This window comes from Medicago truncatula, chromosome 1 (genome assembly GCF_003473485.1).
Source record: "Medicago truncatula cultivar Jemalong A17 chromosome 1, MtrunA17r5.0-ANR, whole genome shotgun sequence".
Classification (NCBI taxonomy): Eukaryota; Viridiplantae; Streptophyta; class Magnoliopsida; order Fabales; family Fabaceae; genus Medicago; species Medicago truncatula.
Window position 1 is genome coordinate 34,301,804 of NC_053042.1, and position 17,704 is coordinate 34,319,507.

Sequence of the window (17,704 nt, forward strand, 5' to 3'; positions counted from 1 at the left end):
GTTTTTTATTATTTTTTTTCTTGCAAGCAAACTCATGGTATTTTATTCATAATAATCAATTTTTTAAAAAATTGGTTTGGTCTTGTTGGATCTTTGATTTACATATCAAACAATTGGATCATTAATTGAACAACATGATTAAATCAAATATTTTCATAGTTTATAATGCAACTCGTTAGCATTTTCTATTTATTAGTAATATCTCACAGACGCTTATCCCTCCGACCAGCACCTCAATAAACCTCTTAAATGAGATTCATTAATCATTTATCAATATATTCATTTCAGTTCAATATTCTAATAATAAAAAAATTGGATTCCACTTAACATTAGATGTTAAGAGTTCCACATCGGATATGAGATGGTCCGACAATATGTTTATAAGTAGGGGCAATCCTCACCTCACAAGATAGTTTTGTGGGGTTGTGTTAGGCCCAACCACGATTTCTAAGATTGTATCAGAGCCTCTCCAAGATCCATTGGGTCACCTGCTATCAGGTTTCCACTATCGGGCCACCCACCATTTATGTCCACGAACCATTGACAATGTGTTTATAAGCAGAGATCCCTATTTTTTTTTTTTTGGTTACATGAATTTTAAGGTGAGGGGATGGTGCCCCAGTCCAAGGCAGGGAAGACCTTCGGGCTCAAAGAGCACTTACAAAGGTAATTACATTTACCTCCCTCCAAAGACACTAGTGGGGCTCGAACCCGGATTCTCTCGAATTCAAAACTTGTCTTTTTACCACTAGACCAAGCCTTTGGAGTTAGAGATCCCTATGTTAGAGATGACCTAACATATCAAAATAATATTGTCTACCATAAACCGGAATCTCGCCTAAACATTATTTTTTTTATATAGAAAAACCTCACCTAAATTTTGTTTCATAAAAATGAAAAAATAAAAAATGGAGTGGAGAAAGTATAAAAAAAAACATAAAGATCCATAGGAACAGAGTTTGCTGGTTAATCACTTATCATTCTGTCGATCACAGACAGACAGACAGACAGAGTGTGTGAAGAATTTGGAGACAAGAAATACGATGATGAAGAATCTCAATATCTTCTCCAAGAAACCTAAGCCAAAAGGTTCATTCTTTATCATTCATTCGATCACTCACTTTCTCATGTTTTGTCTTTCTTCTTCTGTTCTGTTCCTTCCACCGTCATTCAATTTTGCTTGATTAAAACAACCATTTTTCTATTAACACCCCCCCTCTCTATCCATGCAGAGGTTCTGAGAGAGAGTAAACGTGAAATGGCCAATGCAACTAGAGGTAATGATTACTACTACATTACTCAATTACATTTACATTTACATTTCCACTTATAATCACTTGCTGTATTAATTTATTATATGTATTCCACAGGCATAGAAAAAGAAATTGGAGCATTACAACTTGAAGTATGTCTTAATTTACTATTACTGATTATTACTATTTATGTATAATATCCTATTGTTTAAATTTATGATGTGTTTTATGATTAGGAAAAGAAGCTAGTTGCTGAGATCAAGAAAACTGCTAAGACCGGAAATGAGGTTTAAGCATGATTCATCTATCTTTTTCCTAAGTTTTTTTAATATGTGATTTAGGCTCTGTTTGGTTGGATAAACAACTTAATTGAACGCTTATCAATATAACAAAAGATAAAATAAACTCAAATTGTTTTCATATAAGCTATAAGTTGTTTTCATAAGACATTTTGGAGAGCGTATTGAAATAAGCTGAAAACAACTTATGGACATGTCATTAGTTGTTTCTTCACTCGTAAGTTATCATCATGCACCTTTTGCAGGCTGCGACTAAAATTTTAGCCAGGCAGTTGGTCAGGCTTAGGCAACAAATTGCTAACCTTCAAGGTAGTCGAGCTCAAATGAGAGGCATAGCAACTCACACACAGGTATATTGCTCGAGTGGTGGTTCATCTGATGCTAATTTTGGTACTTTTTTATAAAGGGGTGGGTGATTTTTTCTCTTACCTATGCTTATTATTCATGCAGGCATTGTATGCTCAGTCTTCTATTTCTGCCGGCATGAAAGGTGCTAGTAAGGCAATGGAAGCTATGAATAAGGTAGAATGATTTATCATATGTTTTGATTATATTTCATGTCCATGGCCCGATACATGATACATTGCTGCAGTTGGTTTTATTTTAGTATTGGACACATGCTACAATAGAAAAACAATATTTGGATACCTCTCTCCGAAAAAGATAGAAAATAAAGCTTTTGTTTTGCGGAAGGTCTTAGGCATTGGTGCATTTTAATTGGATGTTTATTAATGGAATGGTGTCCAAGCTTGTTCAAGGTTAAGGGTTAGGAGAAAAAGTTGATATTTATAGGTTGTTGCCGGCTTTTTAAGATTGCAAAGTTTCCAATGAATGATCGTGAAGGATGAGATTGTTCTTTTGCTAAACGGAAAATAATGCATTGGGAAGGCAGAATTGATATACTAGCTGTTCTTTTAACTTTCACCTAACGCTGATATACTACCTGTTCTTTTAACTTTCACCTAACGCTGCATAAATTGACATTAGAATCCATAAATTACTCTCTAGTTATGTCATATTTTTTCAATCCGTTTCCGTTGTGCTGAATTTAAAGAAATTATTTGCAGCAAATGGCACCTACAAAGCAAGCCAAAATTATTCAAGAGTTCCAGAAACAATCAGCACAAATGGATATAACTGTAAGTTGTTTTTCAAAGTGAGCATTAATTTTGAAACATCGTTCGCTTTTCCACATCTAATGGCAGACTGTAATTTATGTGCAGACTGAAATGATGGCAGATGCCATCGATGATGTCTTGGATAATGATGAAGCTGAAGACGAGACAGAAGATCTGACAAATCAGGTACTAAGGACTCTTTATACTGCAGTTTTTTTTAAAATGTGTTGAAATTTCTGCAGAGCTTAAACCTGATTAATTTCCCAGAATTGTTGAAAATCGCAGCTATACATTGGGCACGGTTAATTAATTTCTTACTAAGCTATTTACGTGGAAAAATGCTAAAACATCTTGTGTTCCGGTCCCTTAGGAATTAATAGTGCTAGGAAATGCAGGTCCAAATTTAAATCTTAGCTTTAATTGCTTGCTAGCAATCCATAATCCAAGTAGGACTGTAGGTCGCTAATATAGTCCCACTTGTTTTTTTGGACTGCGTTCGGAAATTATAACTTTAAAATTTGTTAATGTACTCCTAAAATTGTAATTTGCTAATATACTTCTAAAAACAAGTAGGACTGTAGGAGTACATTAGCAAATGTATCTAGGCATAATGTTAACATATATTTAGATGCGCCCGTGAATGCGCGCGCGCGCACACACACTTAGAAAGAATGAAATGGGAAAGAGTGTGACTGTCGAGTAAAAAATAAAACAGGTAGGTTTGCCTTTTAAGTGTTGTAATCCTTGATATAAGAAACTCTCACTTGGTTTAATGAGTAACACGATTTTTGTTTTATCCAGGACTTCATCTTTTGATTAGTTTTGTCCTTGACTATTTTCATATCAAACATGAAACAATTCTTTGTTGTCCTAATTTTTAAGCAAATCAAATGCACCTTAAAAATACTTTAAATTTTTGGTTGGCTAATAGCTAAATTGACAAGGTACTCGATTGATGGAATTTTTGGTTGGCTAATAGCTTAATTTTTGGTTGTACTTTTAAAATTACAAAAAACAACTGATGGAATTTTTTTTTTACTTTTTGGCAGGTACTCGATGAAATCGGCGTGGATGTTGCTTCACAGGTTGGAATTAGTTGTTATTAATCTCTGTAGTCCAATCGTCTGTACTCTGTTTTAAATTTGTATGTTTTGTGCTCAAGTTAATTTCTATTTTATGTACACTACTGGCAGTTATCAGCAGCTCCAAAAGGGAGTATCAAAACAAAGAATACTGAAAATGTCAGCAGGTATATACCATACTGCATTTTTTTACTGTCACCATTTTTCCTCCATCCTTAGTCTTCAAAGAAGTTTAGACGATGATATGAATATGAATACTGAAAATGTCAGTAGGTATCTAACCATCCAATCCAACAGTAATTTCCTTTCTCCCATTCATCACTGGTTTTCCCCCACTCTGTCTCAAAGAAAGTTCAAAAAAGAGAGAGAATCATATAAGTTTAAAGATATAAATTTCTATTATATAACTTATTAGTTGTGAAGAATTTACTTGGAATTTATCAGTTTGTTTGACCTTTGAAATTTGATGCCATTGCAGCTCGGAAATTGATGACATCGAGAAGCGTTTGGCGGCCCTTAGAAACCCCTAAATTTTTTGTCTGGAATTGTCATTCTCAAACTCAGTTGTAAACTACTAGAATTCTTTTCAGAACTCCCACGTTTTTTTGGGATTTCAGAAGTTCATTGTGTATATCCTCCTTGAAGTTTTTGATGTATTTCATTTTAAATTTTCACGTTTTTGGTTAGGGCAATCTAGGGGAGTAGATTGAAAACCGAGATGGATAATGCTTGTGTAGGCCTGTTCATGGTTTGGTTAGCGAAGAAAACCAAACTGACTGAATCATGCTTACAGTTCGAGAAAACCAAACCAAACTGGTGTTATGGTTCGGCGAACCGGTTCGTTGTTTTCGAACCGAACTGAAACCATTTTTCAGAACCGAACTGAAACCATTTTTCAGAACCAAGCATAACCATTTTTTCCGAACTGAACTATGACTTTTTTGGTCATTTTCACGAGTCATATCATGATTTTCCTACATATATCGAACATTTTATGTCCTACCGCCCTAATGACAGAAATGATCTTTATGTTCATAAATTAAATTGCTGTCGAGGACTCAGAATGTTCAAGTGGCTTGTTTTAACAAAAAAAAAAAAAAAAATCAGCAATTTTTATTTTTTTTTTTGAAGGAAAAAAATCAGCAATGTTAAAACATTTTATTTTTATTTTTAATTGCTATGAAGATGGTAACTCGGTTTTTTAATCCTACAGCACCAATATCATTCGTTACTTCAAATATCGTCATTGACCATTCAGCACAGTAGCCTTGTCAAACTTCATTTACCGTCAACAAACAATTAACATTGCATATCCACAAAACTTGCTACAACTCAAGTTAAGTTTCATACAGTACAATACTTATTTATAAAAATAATCTTTTCTTTGAATTACATCTTTGACGCGTTATAAGAACACATTAAAGCTGCTAAGAAATCTTCTGAAGCAATCTGAGGGGATCTAGAAAAGATGTTGGGATGTCATGCCATTGTGGCCTCAATGGTAATTCATTAATATCCATGAACTTGAATCTTTTGTTTCTTTCCATAAGGCTTCTTGAAATCCCAGGTGTGCCAAAATTTAGAAATGAAGAACAAAATAACACACCCTTGAGATTACTTCCTGATAGTGAGGAGCTCAAAACTCCTCAAAGGATCATCACGGTGGCCTCTCATAGACCCATTGCGCGCAAAAGTTGCTTGTTTCGTATCATACACAGGTTGAACTCTATGTGCGCCAGATGGGCGGCTCCCACTTGTGGCCATCCTGCCAGTATGGTCACCTGAGGAATTTGGCTTTGATGATACCATGGCTCTTCTTGAACTGCTGCCATATCGAGTTGAATTGTGTTGGGCATAGTGCTGTTAATATAAGATAACGTTAAACATAAGAATAATAACTCAATAAACAAATGCATAGTTACACTCAAGACTTAACTAAATATTCAGAGAATATGTCTGTTTGATTTGACAAAACACTTTCTGTTTTCACTGTAAATTATTAAAAACAACCTTGTTTTCTTTCCCTTCATTACTTATTTTTAGATTTGTAAATAAAACGGTGAAAGCAATATTTTATTGTGCTTATAATTTCTAGTACAAATATTTACAAATGGTAAACGAGGTAAAAAAGGGACATTTTTGTAATTATAAGTGAAAAACATGAAATGGAACTAGAAAACGTCTTGTCAAACCAAACAGGAAGCAACATTCTCATTTGAAAACTTAATATGATAATTTATAAATTCTTATTGTTGTGAAAGAGTATTACCAAATCCTTATGCATTGCCACATCATCATAAGTCCTATGTCTGGTGTGTTCACCATGATGAGGGCTGGAACTTGCGCGGTTCCTCTGGGTGAATGCTTCAACAACAGCACCAGATAATTTCTCCCGAATCTCTCTCCCAACTGAAATAAATAGCATGAACAAATATTATATAACAGACTTTGAGAACAGTACAATACTTTTACTATTGACAAGAACAACGAAAAAGATAACTTCAGTTGAATGCTTTCAGTTCAAACATTTATTTTCTGTCACAACACATATTAGCAGGATACCGAATTTTATTCTTATTCAGCTGAAAGACAACAGACCTGGAATCTTTTGTGCTTTATGTACAGGTGTAGCTGCATGCATAGCTGCCTTGCCACTGCCATGCTGTCGTTACAACAACCACAGTAAGCGACCAACAAAAATGTAAAAAAACAAGATCTCTAGATAAAATACTAACCCGTCCTCTAGAGCTGCCACTACTCTGTGGATACTTCAATACAGTCCAGTCAAAAACATAGTCAAATTGATAGCCTGCATGATCAATGCCCACATCAATTCACAACCACAGAGTTTCCAGCAAAATATACTGAATGCATTTTCCACATTATTTTGGGTAACATACCTTCTCGAATAAAAAGGTCTCGGAAAAGTCTCTTTAAATATGAATAATCTGGTTTGTCCTCAAACCTCAACGAACGGCAATAGTGGAAGTATGATACAAACTCAGAGGGATATGATTTACAGAGCACCTATTTTTTAAAAAAGCACGTAATTCTATCAACAAGAGCGATAAAATTAAGATTTTACATGAGACAGAAGGGAAATGAAGAGGAAAGTTTTATGAAAATAACACTAAGTGCTAACAGTTGAATGCAGGAAATATAGCTAAATAATTAAAAAAGCAAACATCAACTTGAGAGTGTTTAGTTAATTCCAATTTCTAATATACAAGAAACTTGCAATAGTGCTCAATAACTGGTATTAATTTAATTTCATTAAAAAAAAACTGATAGATGCAGGAAGTCAAGTCATAATTACCTCTATTGGAGTTGATACCTTCGTCTCACTGATTTTATCGTATTTTTGCTTTTTGTTTCCAGCCCTCAGTCCTTGCCAGGGAAGACTGAAAAAGGAAAATGTATGAAACGAAGTGGATAGTGTGAATAAACTATAAAGTTGTAGATGCATTTGTCAATTAACTAACCTTCCTCTTAAGAAATACATTAGCACATAACCAAGAGATTCCAGGTCATCCCTTCGACTTTGTTCTGCCACCACAATCACACAATTAGTATATATAAAACACATTCAGTCCTAATAATGTAATAATTCATTTTGAACTAAATAGTCCTGACTGAGAAAGGAACAAACCAACATAAAATCACTTACCGATTCCAAGATGAGTGTTGACACTTGCATAGCGTGCCGTGCCTGTAAGGTTCTTATTTTCCCTAAGCAAAGAAGAAAAATATCACTTACAAAACATAGTGAGATCAATGAGAATTTTTGGGACCAAATTTGATATTATTTTAGTTAAAATGTACTAAAATATGATCTACATTTAAGTAACGATTTCCAGTAGAAAAATGGCATAACAGCCTATTAAAGGGATGCAAAGGCGTAGAGAAAAAAATAAAAATAAAACTAAGCAACTATTAGGCAATAGAAGGTTTAGTTTGCCTAATTGTTTAGCTTAACCTAATATTGCACCCTCCTAAAATTATGAGGACAAAACCAACCTGTACGGTATGTGCCTATGAGTCTGAAGATCCCTATATTTTTTCGCAAGGCCGAAGTCAATGGCATACACCTGAAATGAGATACAGAGTGTGATGTATCAGTCGATTATATTTAGTTTTGGACAAGAGAATAGAAATTTATTAAAATAAATAAAATATCGAAATAAAAGATAGACAAACAGCAATACTCCTATAGCATCCATAAAATAAAATAAAAAATGGAAAGAATATTAACTCAACATGCTGCACAAACTTAGCATATCCGACGATTAAGAAATTCCCACCCCTTAAAGAAACCAATTGCTTTGACCAACAAGGAGACTACAAAATGAAGTCTTCTAAAGGATACAACCGGTTAAGTTTAGGCTTCATTTCATCGTGTTAACTTAACGCTAGGTAATCTAGTCTCGTTGTAAGTTATTCATGTTATAATTAGCACTGTATGGCTGTATGCCAGAGGATGAAATCAATAAACTGATACCAACATAAAGTCACTTGCATGCCAAAATGTGTGCACATGTCAAAACAGACATCTACTCAAGTAAGACCAACTCAACATTATACTCAAGGGTAGTACATTTTTTTCCTAAATTTGTTGTGCAGGGATCTATACTATGAACAGCAACAGTATCTACAGTGTAAGTCATTGAACTAAAGGAGAAACACACCCTCCCAAAAAGTAAATATTACTATGATAGATTATGAAGTAAACCAATAGGCGTGATATGAAAATAAGCAAAATGACTGGTAAACTTAGGATTTTAAAGTAAAGGTCCAGGAAGAAGTGAGAGTACCCTTGAAAAACTCGAGGACAAACATCGAAACAGGAAACTGCCAATTCAAATGTTACTCAACCAAGCTTGTATTTTGATGTTTTTGAATGCCGGAGACTCATTATAATGAGTAACTCTTTTTATTTATATCAAAGACAGGAAAATAAAAACCAAAATCATCCAAACTACACAACCATTAACACCACGGATCAAATGACACCGTTGCATTCTGTCAAAAGCTTGCAGCTGCTTGATTGCAACTAAAATGTTAGTTAGAGAACCTAACTAACTTGCAGTTGCTTGATTGCGCTATGTCACGGAATCTAACATGTCTAACAGATACAATTAGATGTGCCGCTATCAATATCAATATAATACAGAGACTGTAGATACTATTATTGAATCACTAACTATATATACTCAGTTCAATTCAATCAATAAAAATAATCTTTTATGTTGCTCAGTTCTTTTCAAGGTTTCTAACATCAACTTTTTTTACTAGGGTTTCTGTTAGACTCCTCACATGTTAGACAAGATTCTATCATCTTTTTGGTAGTGTTTTTCCTACTCTCTCTTGTGTTGTAAATTCATAATCCTAACAGGTGTTATTCCATTGCATAATTGTATCTTTTCTTGCATGTCCACTCATCCACTGAAACATAATCATCTCTAAAACACTCAACTTCTCTTGTTGGAACTTTATTTCCTTCAAACTTTTGAGAGGTACCTTTCAAACACAAATAACAACTGAAATATTTCTCCATTTCATCCAACTCACTTGAATACTATGATTTATATCTTTCTCCATTTCTTCGTCGCTTGGCATGATATATTCAAGAAGCGGAAACTGTGCACCTTGTGTTGTGGCATAATATGACCTCCAATATTCCCCTCTTAATATTCAGGTCATACCATATCAATGCGGGACTCAGCAAATGTACTCCAAGATTTTCTTATATTTAATCATAAATCATGTGATTTTAAGCTTCTCTTCACAACTCTAGTTTACCATTTATTCCTATTTAGACTCTTCAACTATGACTATATAACCCACACAAGAAAATATATGACAGCATTACCTCCTGAATATGCTAGTAAGAATATTTAATACCAAAGTAAAAAGATAATAGCTTAAAATGGGCCCTATCATGTGCTATACTTGTCTACAGAAACCCTATCACAATGCTTTTCTAGGTCGATAATAATCATATATAGATAATTTAGGCTTCTCCCATACCCCACAATCAAACTTTTCAAAAGGCATATTGAATCCACAATAGACAATGGAATAATATATATATATATATATATATATATATATATATATATATATATATATATATATATATATATATATGTATGTATCTTCAACAGACAATAATAGCATACTTGATTTGCTTTACGTCCGAGGCCCATCAGAAAATTGTCTGGCTTTATGTCGCGGTGAAGAAAGCCTCTTGAATGCATGTATTCAACTCTGTTAATCTGAAAAGGCAAACAAAAGTGTGAGGAAAATAAGCCATTAGTACCATTATATAAAGTACCTTATTAAATAACATTCGCCAACTTGACAGACAGACTTACTAATTGATCAGCAAGCATCAACACCGACTTCAAAGTGAATTTCCGGTTACAATAATTGAATAAATCTTCCAGACTGGGTCCAAGAAGGTCGATGACCATGACATTGTACTCTCCCTCAACGCCAAACCATTTGAGGTGGGGAATTCCAGTTCCTCCTTGAAGAAGCATATACAGTTTTGACTCATAGTGAAGCTGTGGATGCCTGGTCTTCACAGATTCCTGGAATATTTTTGACAGAACAGTGAGACGATTAGAAATTGGAAAAACATAGTGTCGCATGAAGTACCATGACTAACTGATAACAAAAAATTCTTTCACAAACTAGCAAAACGTGATCAACAATGCAACATAAAATGTATTGTTAAAATATGAAACGAAGTGAGCATCTAGCAGCTGCACAACAGAATTGTGAGGATAAACATAATGTGCCATTTCACATCTCATTTCATGGCACCAATCATCCACCTATTGACCAAAAGTTAACATTTAAAACATATCTCATGCCATTTCCTTCGATAAATGATATCGCATGCATGCTCAATTTCATGGATCATCATTGACCCTAAATAGTTAAGATAATATCCTAAAAATACATCCAGAACCACCATATAAAAACAACCAAATTCTAGAAATTCATGAAAGAATTCAACAATAAAAATGAGTCAAATGATTGAAGAGAACTTCACATACCAGCTTAACAGCCACCTCCTCTCCAGTTTGTATATTAACAGCTGATATAAGAAACAATAGAATGAAGATGTTAATATTAACAAAACAATACAATTACAATACAATGTACCCAAATAAATGAATTAAAAACAAAAAAAAGGGAACAAAGATGAACAAACCTAAATAAAGCTCTCCAAAAGAACCACTCCCAATTTTCCTTCCAAGTTTAAACTTTCCACCAATCACATGATCCATGATAAAATCACCTTCAAATTTTCAATTCAGCCCTTGATTGTGGACAAATTCAAACAGAGGAAGGAAAAGAACAAAATTGATTGATTCACCACAGATTCTTTCACCTGAATCAATAAAAATCCTAACTTTCTTCAAAAATCCACAAAACCCAACAAAATTTCACAATCTAGTAATCAAGATGAAATGCAAATTGGGGGTAATGGATCAAAATGAATCAAATTTAAGAAATTTGAAACATCCTCAAGAATGAGGAATTATTCAAAAGAACCACTTTTTCCAACTACATTCCTTCACCCCAAAAGAACCAATATCAATCATCCCAGAATTACTTAATACCAAGAACAACAAAGGGGAAAATAAAAAATAAAAAAATGATTTTTTTTTTTTGGCAAAACAGAATAAGGTAGGAAAAGAGATGGTATCTGTGGTGTGCTGGATGAAAGAGGAACAGACAAAAGTAGTTTCACAAGTTTGGAGATGAACGGAGGAAGTGGGTCTTGTTTGGTGTGAAGAGAGAGAAAGTTAAAAGACAAAGAATGAATGACAACAGAAATAATGCTTCTGTTGTCTGTGAATCAATGTGATTATTGTTTTTTCTCTCTCTGTTTTCGGCTGTCTTTTTTTAATTTTAATTTTAAATTCAATTTTTTATTTTTTTCTTAGTATTTTTTAACGCATTAAGTTATTGATCATTTGATTAATTATTTCCTAAGACAAATGTTAAACAATCTAAAAATAAAAATATTTCCTTAATACTTGTGTAGTCAAATTGATTAGAGGTTAAAAAATTAAATTCAATACACGAATTTCAACAAAAAGTTTCTACAATTAACTCATTAATTTGTGTTTTAAGGCCACAAGTTAGCATTTTCTTTAAATTAAAAGATAAAATGATGCAATCAATGATCTCTTTCAACTTAATTAGAGATACAACACTAAATTTAAATCTCTTGATAAAGTTTTATCACATATTGTAGTTTTACCAAACTCGAGAGATTAATCTCTGAAGTTATTCGCACATGATGCTCTATTCGCACACAAGTGCACAAAAAGTGACAATTAAAGAGAAAATCCAGTTAGAGAAAAATTCACATTATTTGTGCTTCATATATTATATGATAAAAATGAGTCATTTGTTAAATAAAGATGAAAATTTTGTACTTTTCCATAAAAAACGATAAAAAAATTTTATTTATAACATGAAATTCATAAAAGTAAAAAACTTAAGTAAATCTTTTAAAATGTATTTTTATTTTTGGTCAAGTAATTTAATTGCTAAAAATTCATCTTTTAAAAAAATGAGATGTTTGGAGTTAAAACTCCGACCTCTGTATATTTCAATGAGTTATCCTTTTGCTAATTGAACTAAAGTTTATTTTTCTGTTACTTAAGATTTATGTTAGTAAAAAAAAATTGAACTAAAGTTTTATTTAAAGATATGCCTCTATAACTTAAAAAATTATAGTTTTTTTTTTAATCTCTCCCAAACACAAAAGTATAGATTTAAAAAAATCATAACCAATTAAATTAAGAAAAACTCATAAGGGAATGTATTTAAGTGTTTTAAAAAATTACTGTTTTTTTTTTCGCAATTAGAATTTTTAGAGAAAAAGTCGAGTAACATGAGGATTGAAGGTCATCCGTTTCCTTCTCCACCTTTGGGCTGTCACAATAGTACACAAAAGCTATTTTTATTGTTTTTTAATATATATTTTCTTTATCCACTTTTTGTGTATTTGATTCTCAGGTCAATTTTCTTCTTTTTATTTGTCAAAGCATTTGATGATGGCCATGACTTTTGTTTGTGTAAGGATAAAAGTCTTGAGGATTGCTTTCTTCTTTATCTTTTTGGGTAACTTTTATTCTTTCACTGTTATTTTGTCTTTTTATTTAAGTAACTTTGTCTATTTTGTTTCAAATAATAAAAACTAAACGATAGTTCTCTTGACCTTATCTCAATTGACAAAACATTGTATGTCTTTGTAAGCTTAACTCAGTTGGTTTGGACAATGCATAAAATATGCAAGGTCTGGCGTTCAAACCTCGGCCACCACCAAAAAAGAACATTGCATAATATATTGTCAGCCTATAATTTCGACAGGCTTATTCAATGCAGTTAACATTGGTTGACTTTTACCTTTTAAGGAATCAAACTCTTTCCTCTTCAACATGGGGATTTCGACGAGAATTGGACTTAGCGTGTGAAAGAGCCTAAAATATCTGAAGTTTGACAAGACGTAAACCAAGAATGCGAGTTCGTCGAAACCAAGCAATTATTGTCGAAGCGAGAAGAATTTGAATTCAAAGAACAACAGTTTCCTTGATGAAAACGTGGAGACAAGCGGTTTCTTGATGAAAAGAGTGTTGATCGTGGAGTTAGCCTTTTTTCAGTTATTTTACAATGTATAAATAGTAGTTTTCCATATGAAAAATGGGTTGCAAATGTATGTAATCAGAGGCATAAATATGAGTCACTTAGACACATATACCGTGATGCTTTTTCTTAGTCTATAAAATTCGAACTCCTTTAAATTTAAACATGTATAAATAAATCATGTATATATGGTTACAGAATAATTGTTTACAATCAAATCACTTCTACTAAATTTGCTCAATTTACAACTCAATTACCTACCTCAAAGCAAACAAATTAAGAAACTCAAAAACCTTACAACCTTAAACAAAGCTACCTAGAAGTTCTACAAGTCCAAGAAGAAGCTGTATACAAACTAGTATCTTTCCAACCAAGCCTTAACATGCCATCAACTTGAGCAAGACTATAACCATGAGCTGGTGAATACATGTTCAATATCAACTGTGCTTGAGCCATTGAATTAGCACTCATTGGAACCTGCTCAAAACTATTTCTTGCAACAAGTTCACTTCTCCAAAGCCTAAACTTTTCTTCACCACTTCTTTTAGGTCCACCAATTGCTAATATATTGTTGATCTCTTTAGATAGAAGACCATGTTCAACAATGTTCCTGTTAGAATCATCACTATGCAAATATGATCCAAGTGAATCAAAAAGGGTGGAATAGTAATGCAATGAACCAACAAAACGGTCCAAAAATGACCCTCCAATGTTAACATCTTGTTCTACTAAAGTTATGATTTTTGGTTCCAATTCTTCAAGAAGTCTCAAAGTTTTCCAATCAGGTCCAGTTGAATCATACAAAGAATGTTGCAACCAATGAACTGCAAGTGCTTCATTAGGCCTAATTTGTAACATGGAAACATCAACAACTTCACCAAATTTACATGCTATAGGGTAAAACTCTAAACACAAACCAAGCCTTCTAGCGAAATTCGAAAGATTTTTCCCCGTCTCAACAAGAAGTTCCATCGATGCTCCCATCCCCGTCATTCGAACTGAAGGCCTACCCTCCATTCGAGTCGCGAGTATGTGAAAAAAAGCAGGCCATTGCAGACCTTGCATGATGTCCAAATCAATGATATGAATGCTATTACAACGGTTCACCGCTTCAAGAATTGCTTGGTTTGAAGTAAAATGTGAAAATTTGATGAAAGGGGAAATATTATTGAACACTTGCAGAGAAGAATGAATGGTTCTATGATCAATCAAAGGAGAACATGCTCCAAGCCATGTATTCATCACTCTACTAATCATAGCTTTTGCAAAATAAGCAACAACACGTTCAGCACATGATGTTTTGTAAGGTGAAGCTAATTGTGTTAACTCTAGTAACATTCTATGAGCTTCACCATGATTTTCAACTGAAATTGCCACTGCACATTCCATTAGAAGGGTTATCAAATTCAACCCTTGATCACATTCATAACCACTATTACTATTATGGTTTTGAATTAAATCTGATGTGTTTGTTTGAATTTGTTGAAGATTATTGTAACTATTATTATCAGAAGTGTTTTGTGGTAAGTGATCTTCAACAAAGTGTTTAGTAAAGTGTTCAACCCAATCACTTACCTCATTATTCTGTCCTCCCAAGTTTAGGGAGTGATTTTCAGTTAGTTGTTTTGGATAAGGATTTGTTTGGATTGGAGGTGGCAATAATAAGTCATTTGTAATGATTGTATAGTCCCATGTTTCATGCATGTGTGGATGAATCATGTTTGGATTTGCATGAAGGACTTCAAATCCTACTTTCATCATAGAAACAAAAATAACAAATTAATGCTTAAAATCTAAAGCTACTATATATGTTACAAAAATTAATATGTAGCAAAACAAAATACAAAGAAATAGAAAAAAGGATGAGTTGGGGTGTGAATGTGAGAGAGGGTTTTCAAGAAGAGGATTATGTTACTTTATAAGGGGAAGTTTCATGACCAAATAATTAAAATTTATTAAAAACTAAATTAAATAGAATTGTGGTGTTGTCAATAGACTCAATAAGCATTGCCAATTCCTGTTGATGGCCGGCATAATCAAGACATTTGGAAAAAGACAAGTCATTAGAAGTTAATCATTACACGTCGAATTGGCAGTGATTTTCCCATTATTATAATAATTAATTATTATATTAACAAAATTATAGTAATGAAGCTAACGTTATCAACTTCTTTTGGACAATAATACTAAAAAACTTATAGTTAGACATTCGTGTGTTGTATTTATTTTCTATACTTATATCATAAGGTAGGAAAACAATTACTTCCTCCGTCTTAAAATACATATTGCAGTTAACCACTGCACATATATTAATATACAATTTTGATCATTCGTATATTTAATTATATATAATAAAAAATTATAAAATTTTGATATTTTGAAAATATTTGTCGAGAGAAATTAAACATCTTACATACTAACATTTGTATTTATATATTAGTTAAAAAATATGGTCAAAGTAAACTATGTGAATAGTGCACATTATAAAATTGCGACATGTATTTTAAAATAGATGGAGTAAAATTTTTAAACAGCAATAATTGTTAATTCAAAAAGTGGATACTCAATAGATAGATAGGATTCAAGGGGTGGAAAGATGATTTTTTGGAGAACTTTCATGAAGTGAAAACTTTTTGAAAATGTGAGATAATTAGTACTTAATATGCCACATTCATGAAGGAAAGCTATTATTACAATATAATAGGGAACAAATCTACGGGGTAGTATACCACCATTACATCAAACCGAAGCTTGTGAGCTAAAGATAAACAAGGAGATCGAAGAATCGTGCAAGAGAAGGAACAATGGTGATCCAAGTTGGCAAGAAAATCAGCACAAGATTTAGCCTCCAAGCAATTATGATTCAATGAGAAATTTTAATATGAAAGATGGATAAGACGAAGAATGTCTAGTAAGAGCGGTAGAAGAATTGCAATACGAAAGCTTATCATCTTCTATAAATAGGAGGTCTTACGGGACGTTGAAACATTATAATAGTAAGAGACTAGATTCATATTATTGTTTGGAATTGGATATATGTTTCCCTTCTATAGTTCTCACTTTCCCATGTTTTTGCCATGAATTTTGTAAAGCTACGAATTCAAGTTTATTTTTATTAAGTTACGAATTCAAGTTTAAGAGTAAATATGTGTGTTTAGAAAAAGAAAAAAAAGAGTAAATATGTGTTTAGCGCCTTTATATGTGGTTCCAAACATGTTGTAAGTGTGTGTGACATCACTTATGTGAGACAGTATTTGAGTTTGTAGAATGATTCATATACTGAAACAATTTGGTCGAGACGTTTATGTTGACATAGATAAGAGGTATTGACCCACGTAAATATTTGTTATGTGTTGTGTACCTAAGATCCTCGATGCACATAGATTTTCCATAACATAATTCTTTACATAAACTGTGCTTTCATTAGTATGAATCAGATCTCTTAAATTCTAGCTTAATTGAAAAAACTAATCAACTTAATATATTATAATTGATGAACAAAGACAAATTAGTGAAATAACACCAATTGTTACAAAAAAAGACAAATAACACATATTGATGAACACCTAATTTCCTCCTTTTAATATTAATCATACATGGCTTAACGGTTGGAGTTGGTTTTCAAGGTGAGGCATATAGTTTGAAGAGGGATGTTTGGACTTTTCTATATTACTATGACGTATCGGCATCTTATATTTAACCAGTGTAGGAATATACCACTATACACACAAAAAAAAAAAGTTTATAGTGAATCAAAATCCATTGAAAATATTTTAGTCTTGTCGTTAGAACTGTTTAGAGTGGTAAGAAAGTTTATTTTTTAGTATATACCAATGCCTAACAAAACCACTGGATTAGCACCTTCCGTAAGCCATTGATTAAACTATTAATGTATTAATTTTATAAGGTTAATCATTAAACCACCTTTTAGGTGAAAGTGATGTCTACGTTAATTTATTTTGGCTGTAGGGGCTTTGGACGACCATAAGTTATTTTACCAAGCTACAAGGACAGTTTAATATACAAACCTTATTGCTTAGTCTTTATTCAAATGGATCTCTCTTGATCAATAAAGAACATATAGCTCTAATTATTGATTGATTTGTAAGCTTGCCGATTTGTATTAAACAATAAAAATGGTATCTGAATCTAGAGCTTATGCATATGTCATTTTAGTTTGTCCTATTTTTAATGTCATTTTGACATTTTCCAGATTTAGCTGCCTTACATTACATGTAACAGCTTCACTGGAATAGGTGAATACCATCATTCTATATTTA

General features: G+C 32.7%; 3 protein-coding genes across 4 annotated transcripts; 1 reads left to right on the forward strand and 2 right to left on the reverse strand.

The window, feature by feature from the left end:
• Positions 1–867: 867 nt before the first annotated feature.
• On the forward strand, positions 868–4,426 carry LOC25484236 (vacuolar protein sorting-associated protein 2 homolog 3). Its single transcript, XM_024779566.2, has 11 exons — positions 868–1,089; positions 1,233–1,277; positions 1,371–1,405; positions 1,490–1,540; positions 1,798–1,902; positions 2,003–2,074; positions 2,620–2,691; positions 2,776–2,856; positions 3,720–3,755; positions 3,864–3,919; positions 4,231–4,426. Exons 1-11 carry the CDS (start codon positions 1,044–1,046, stop codon positions 4,280–4,282), a joined length of 651 nt encoding a protein of 216 aa, XP_024635334.1. The 5' UTR covers positions 868–1,043; the 3' UTR covers positions 4,283–4,426.
• A 554-nt stretch (positions 4,427–4,980) lies between these two features.
• On the reverse strand, positions 4,981–11,619 carry LOC25484237 (casein kinase 1-like protein 6). 2 transcript variants are annotated; one of them, XM_039828029.1, is made up of 13 exons: positions 10,975–11,619; positions 10,817–10,857; positions 10,127–10,345; positions 9,932–10,027; positions 7,770–7,840; positions 7,420–7,481; positions 7,235–7,298; positions 7,069–7,153; positions 6,653–6,779; positions 6,488–6,561; positions 6,351–6,414; positions 6,040–6,161; positions 4,981–5,612 (listed from the first exon to the last, which is right to left on the reverse strand). In XM_039828029.1, exons 1-13 carry the CDS (start codon positions 11,048–11,050, stop codon positions 5,367–5,369), a joined length of 1,347 nt encoding a protein of 448 aa, XP_039683963.1. In that variant the 5' UTR covers positions 11,051–11,619; the 3' UTR covers positions 4,981–5,366. The 2 variants fall into 2 exon arrangements, with proteins under 2 accessions (XP_039683963.1, XP_013468459.1); XM_013613005.3 differs by having other exon boundaries at positions 6,022–6,161; positions 10,975–11,618.
• Positions 11,620–13,582: 1,963 nt separating this feature from the next.
• LOC25484238 (protein SCARECROW) lies at positions 13,583–15,317 on the reverse strand. The gene has a single exon (XM_013613006.3). It carries the CDS (start codon positions 15,183–15,185, stop codon positions 13,737–13,739), a length of 1,449 nt encoding a protein of 482 aa, XP_013468460.2. The 5' UTR covers positions 15,186–15,317; the 3' UTR covers positions 13,583–13,736.
• Between the last annotated feature and the right edge of the window lie 2,387 nt (positions 15,318–17,704).

Excerpts from the sequence above, each read along its gene's own strand:
- LOC25484236 (XM_024779566.2), top strand. The coding sequence starts at position 1,044 with ATGATGAAGAATCTCAATATCTTCTCCAAGAAACCTAAGCCAAAAG. Across the intron at positions 2,692-2,775 it reads CAGCACAAATGGATATAACT|ACTGAAATGATGGCAGATGC; the intron begins GTAAGTTGTTTT and ends ATTTATGTGCAG. Across the intron at positions 2,857-3,719 it reads CAGAAGATCTGACAAATCAG|GTACTCGATGAAATCGGCGT; the intron begins GTACTAAGGACT and ends ACTTTTTGGCAG.
- LOC25484237 (XM_013613005.3), bottom strand. The coding sequence starts at position 11,050 with ATGGATCATGTGATTGGTGGAAAGTTTAAACTTGGAAGGAAAATTGGG. Across the intron at positions 7,482-7,769 it reads CATAGGCACATACCGTACAG|GGAAAATAAGAACCTTACAG; the intron begins GTTGGTTTTGTC and ends TTCTTTGCTTAG. Across the intron at positions 6,780-7,068 it reads AGGTATCAACTCCAATAGAG|GTGCTCTGTAAATCATATCC; the intron begins GTAATTATGACT and ends TTTAAAAAATAG.
- LOC25484238 (XM_013613006.3), bottom strand. The coding sequence starts at position 15,185 with ATGATGAAAGTAGGATTTGAAGTCCTTCATGCAAATCCAAACATGATT.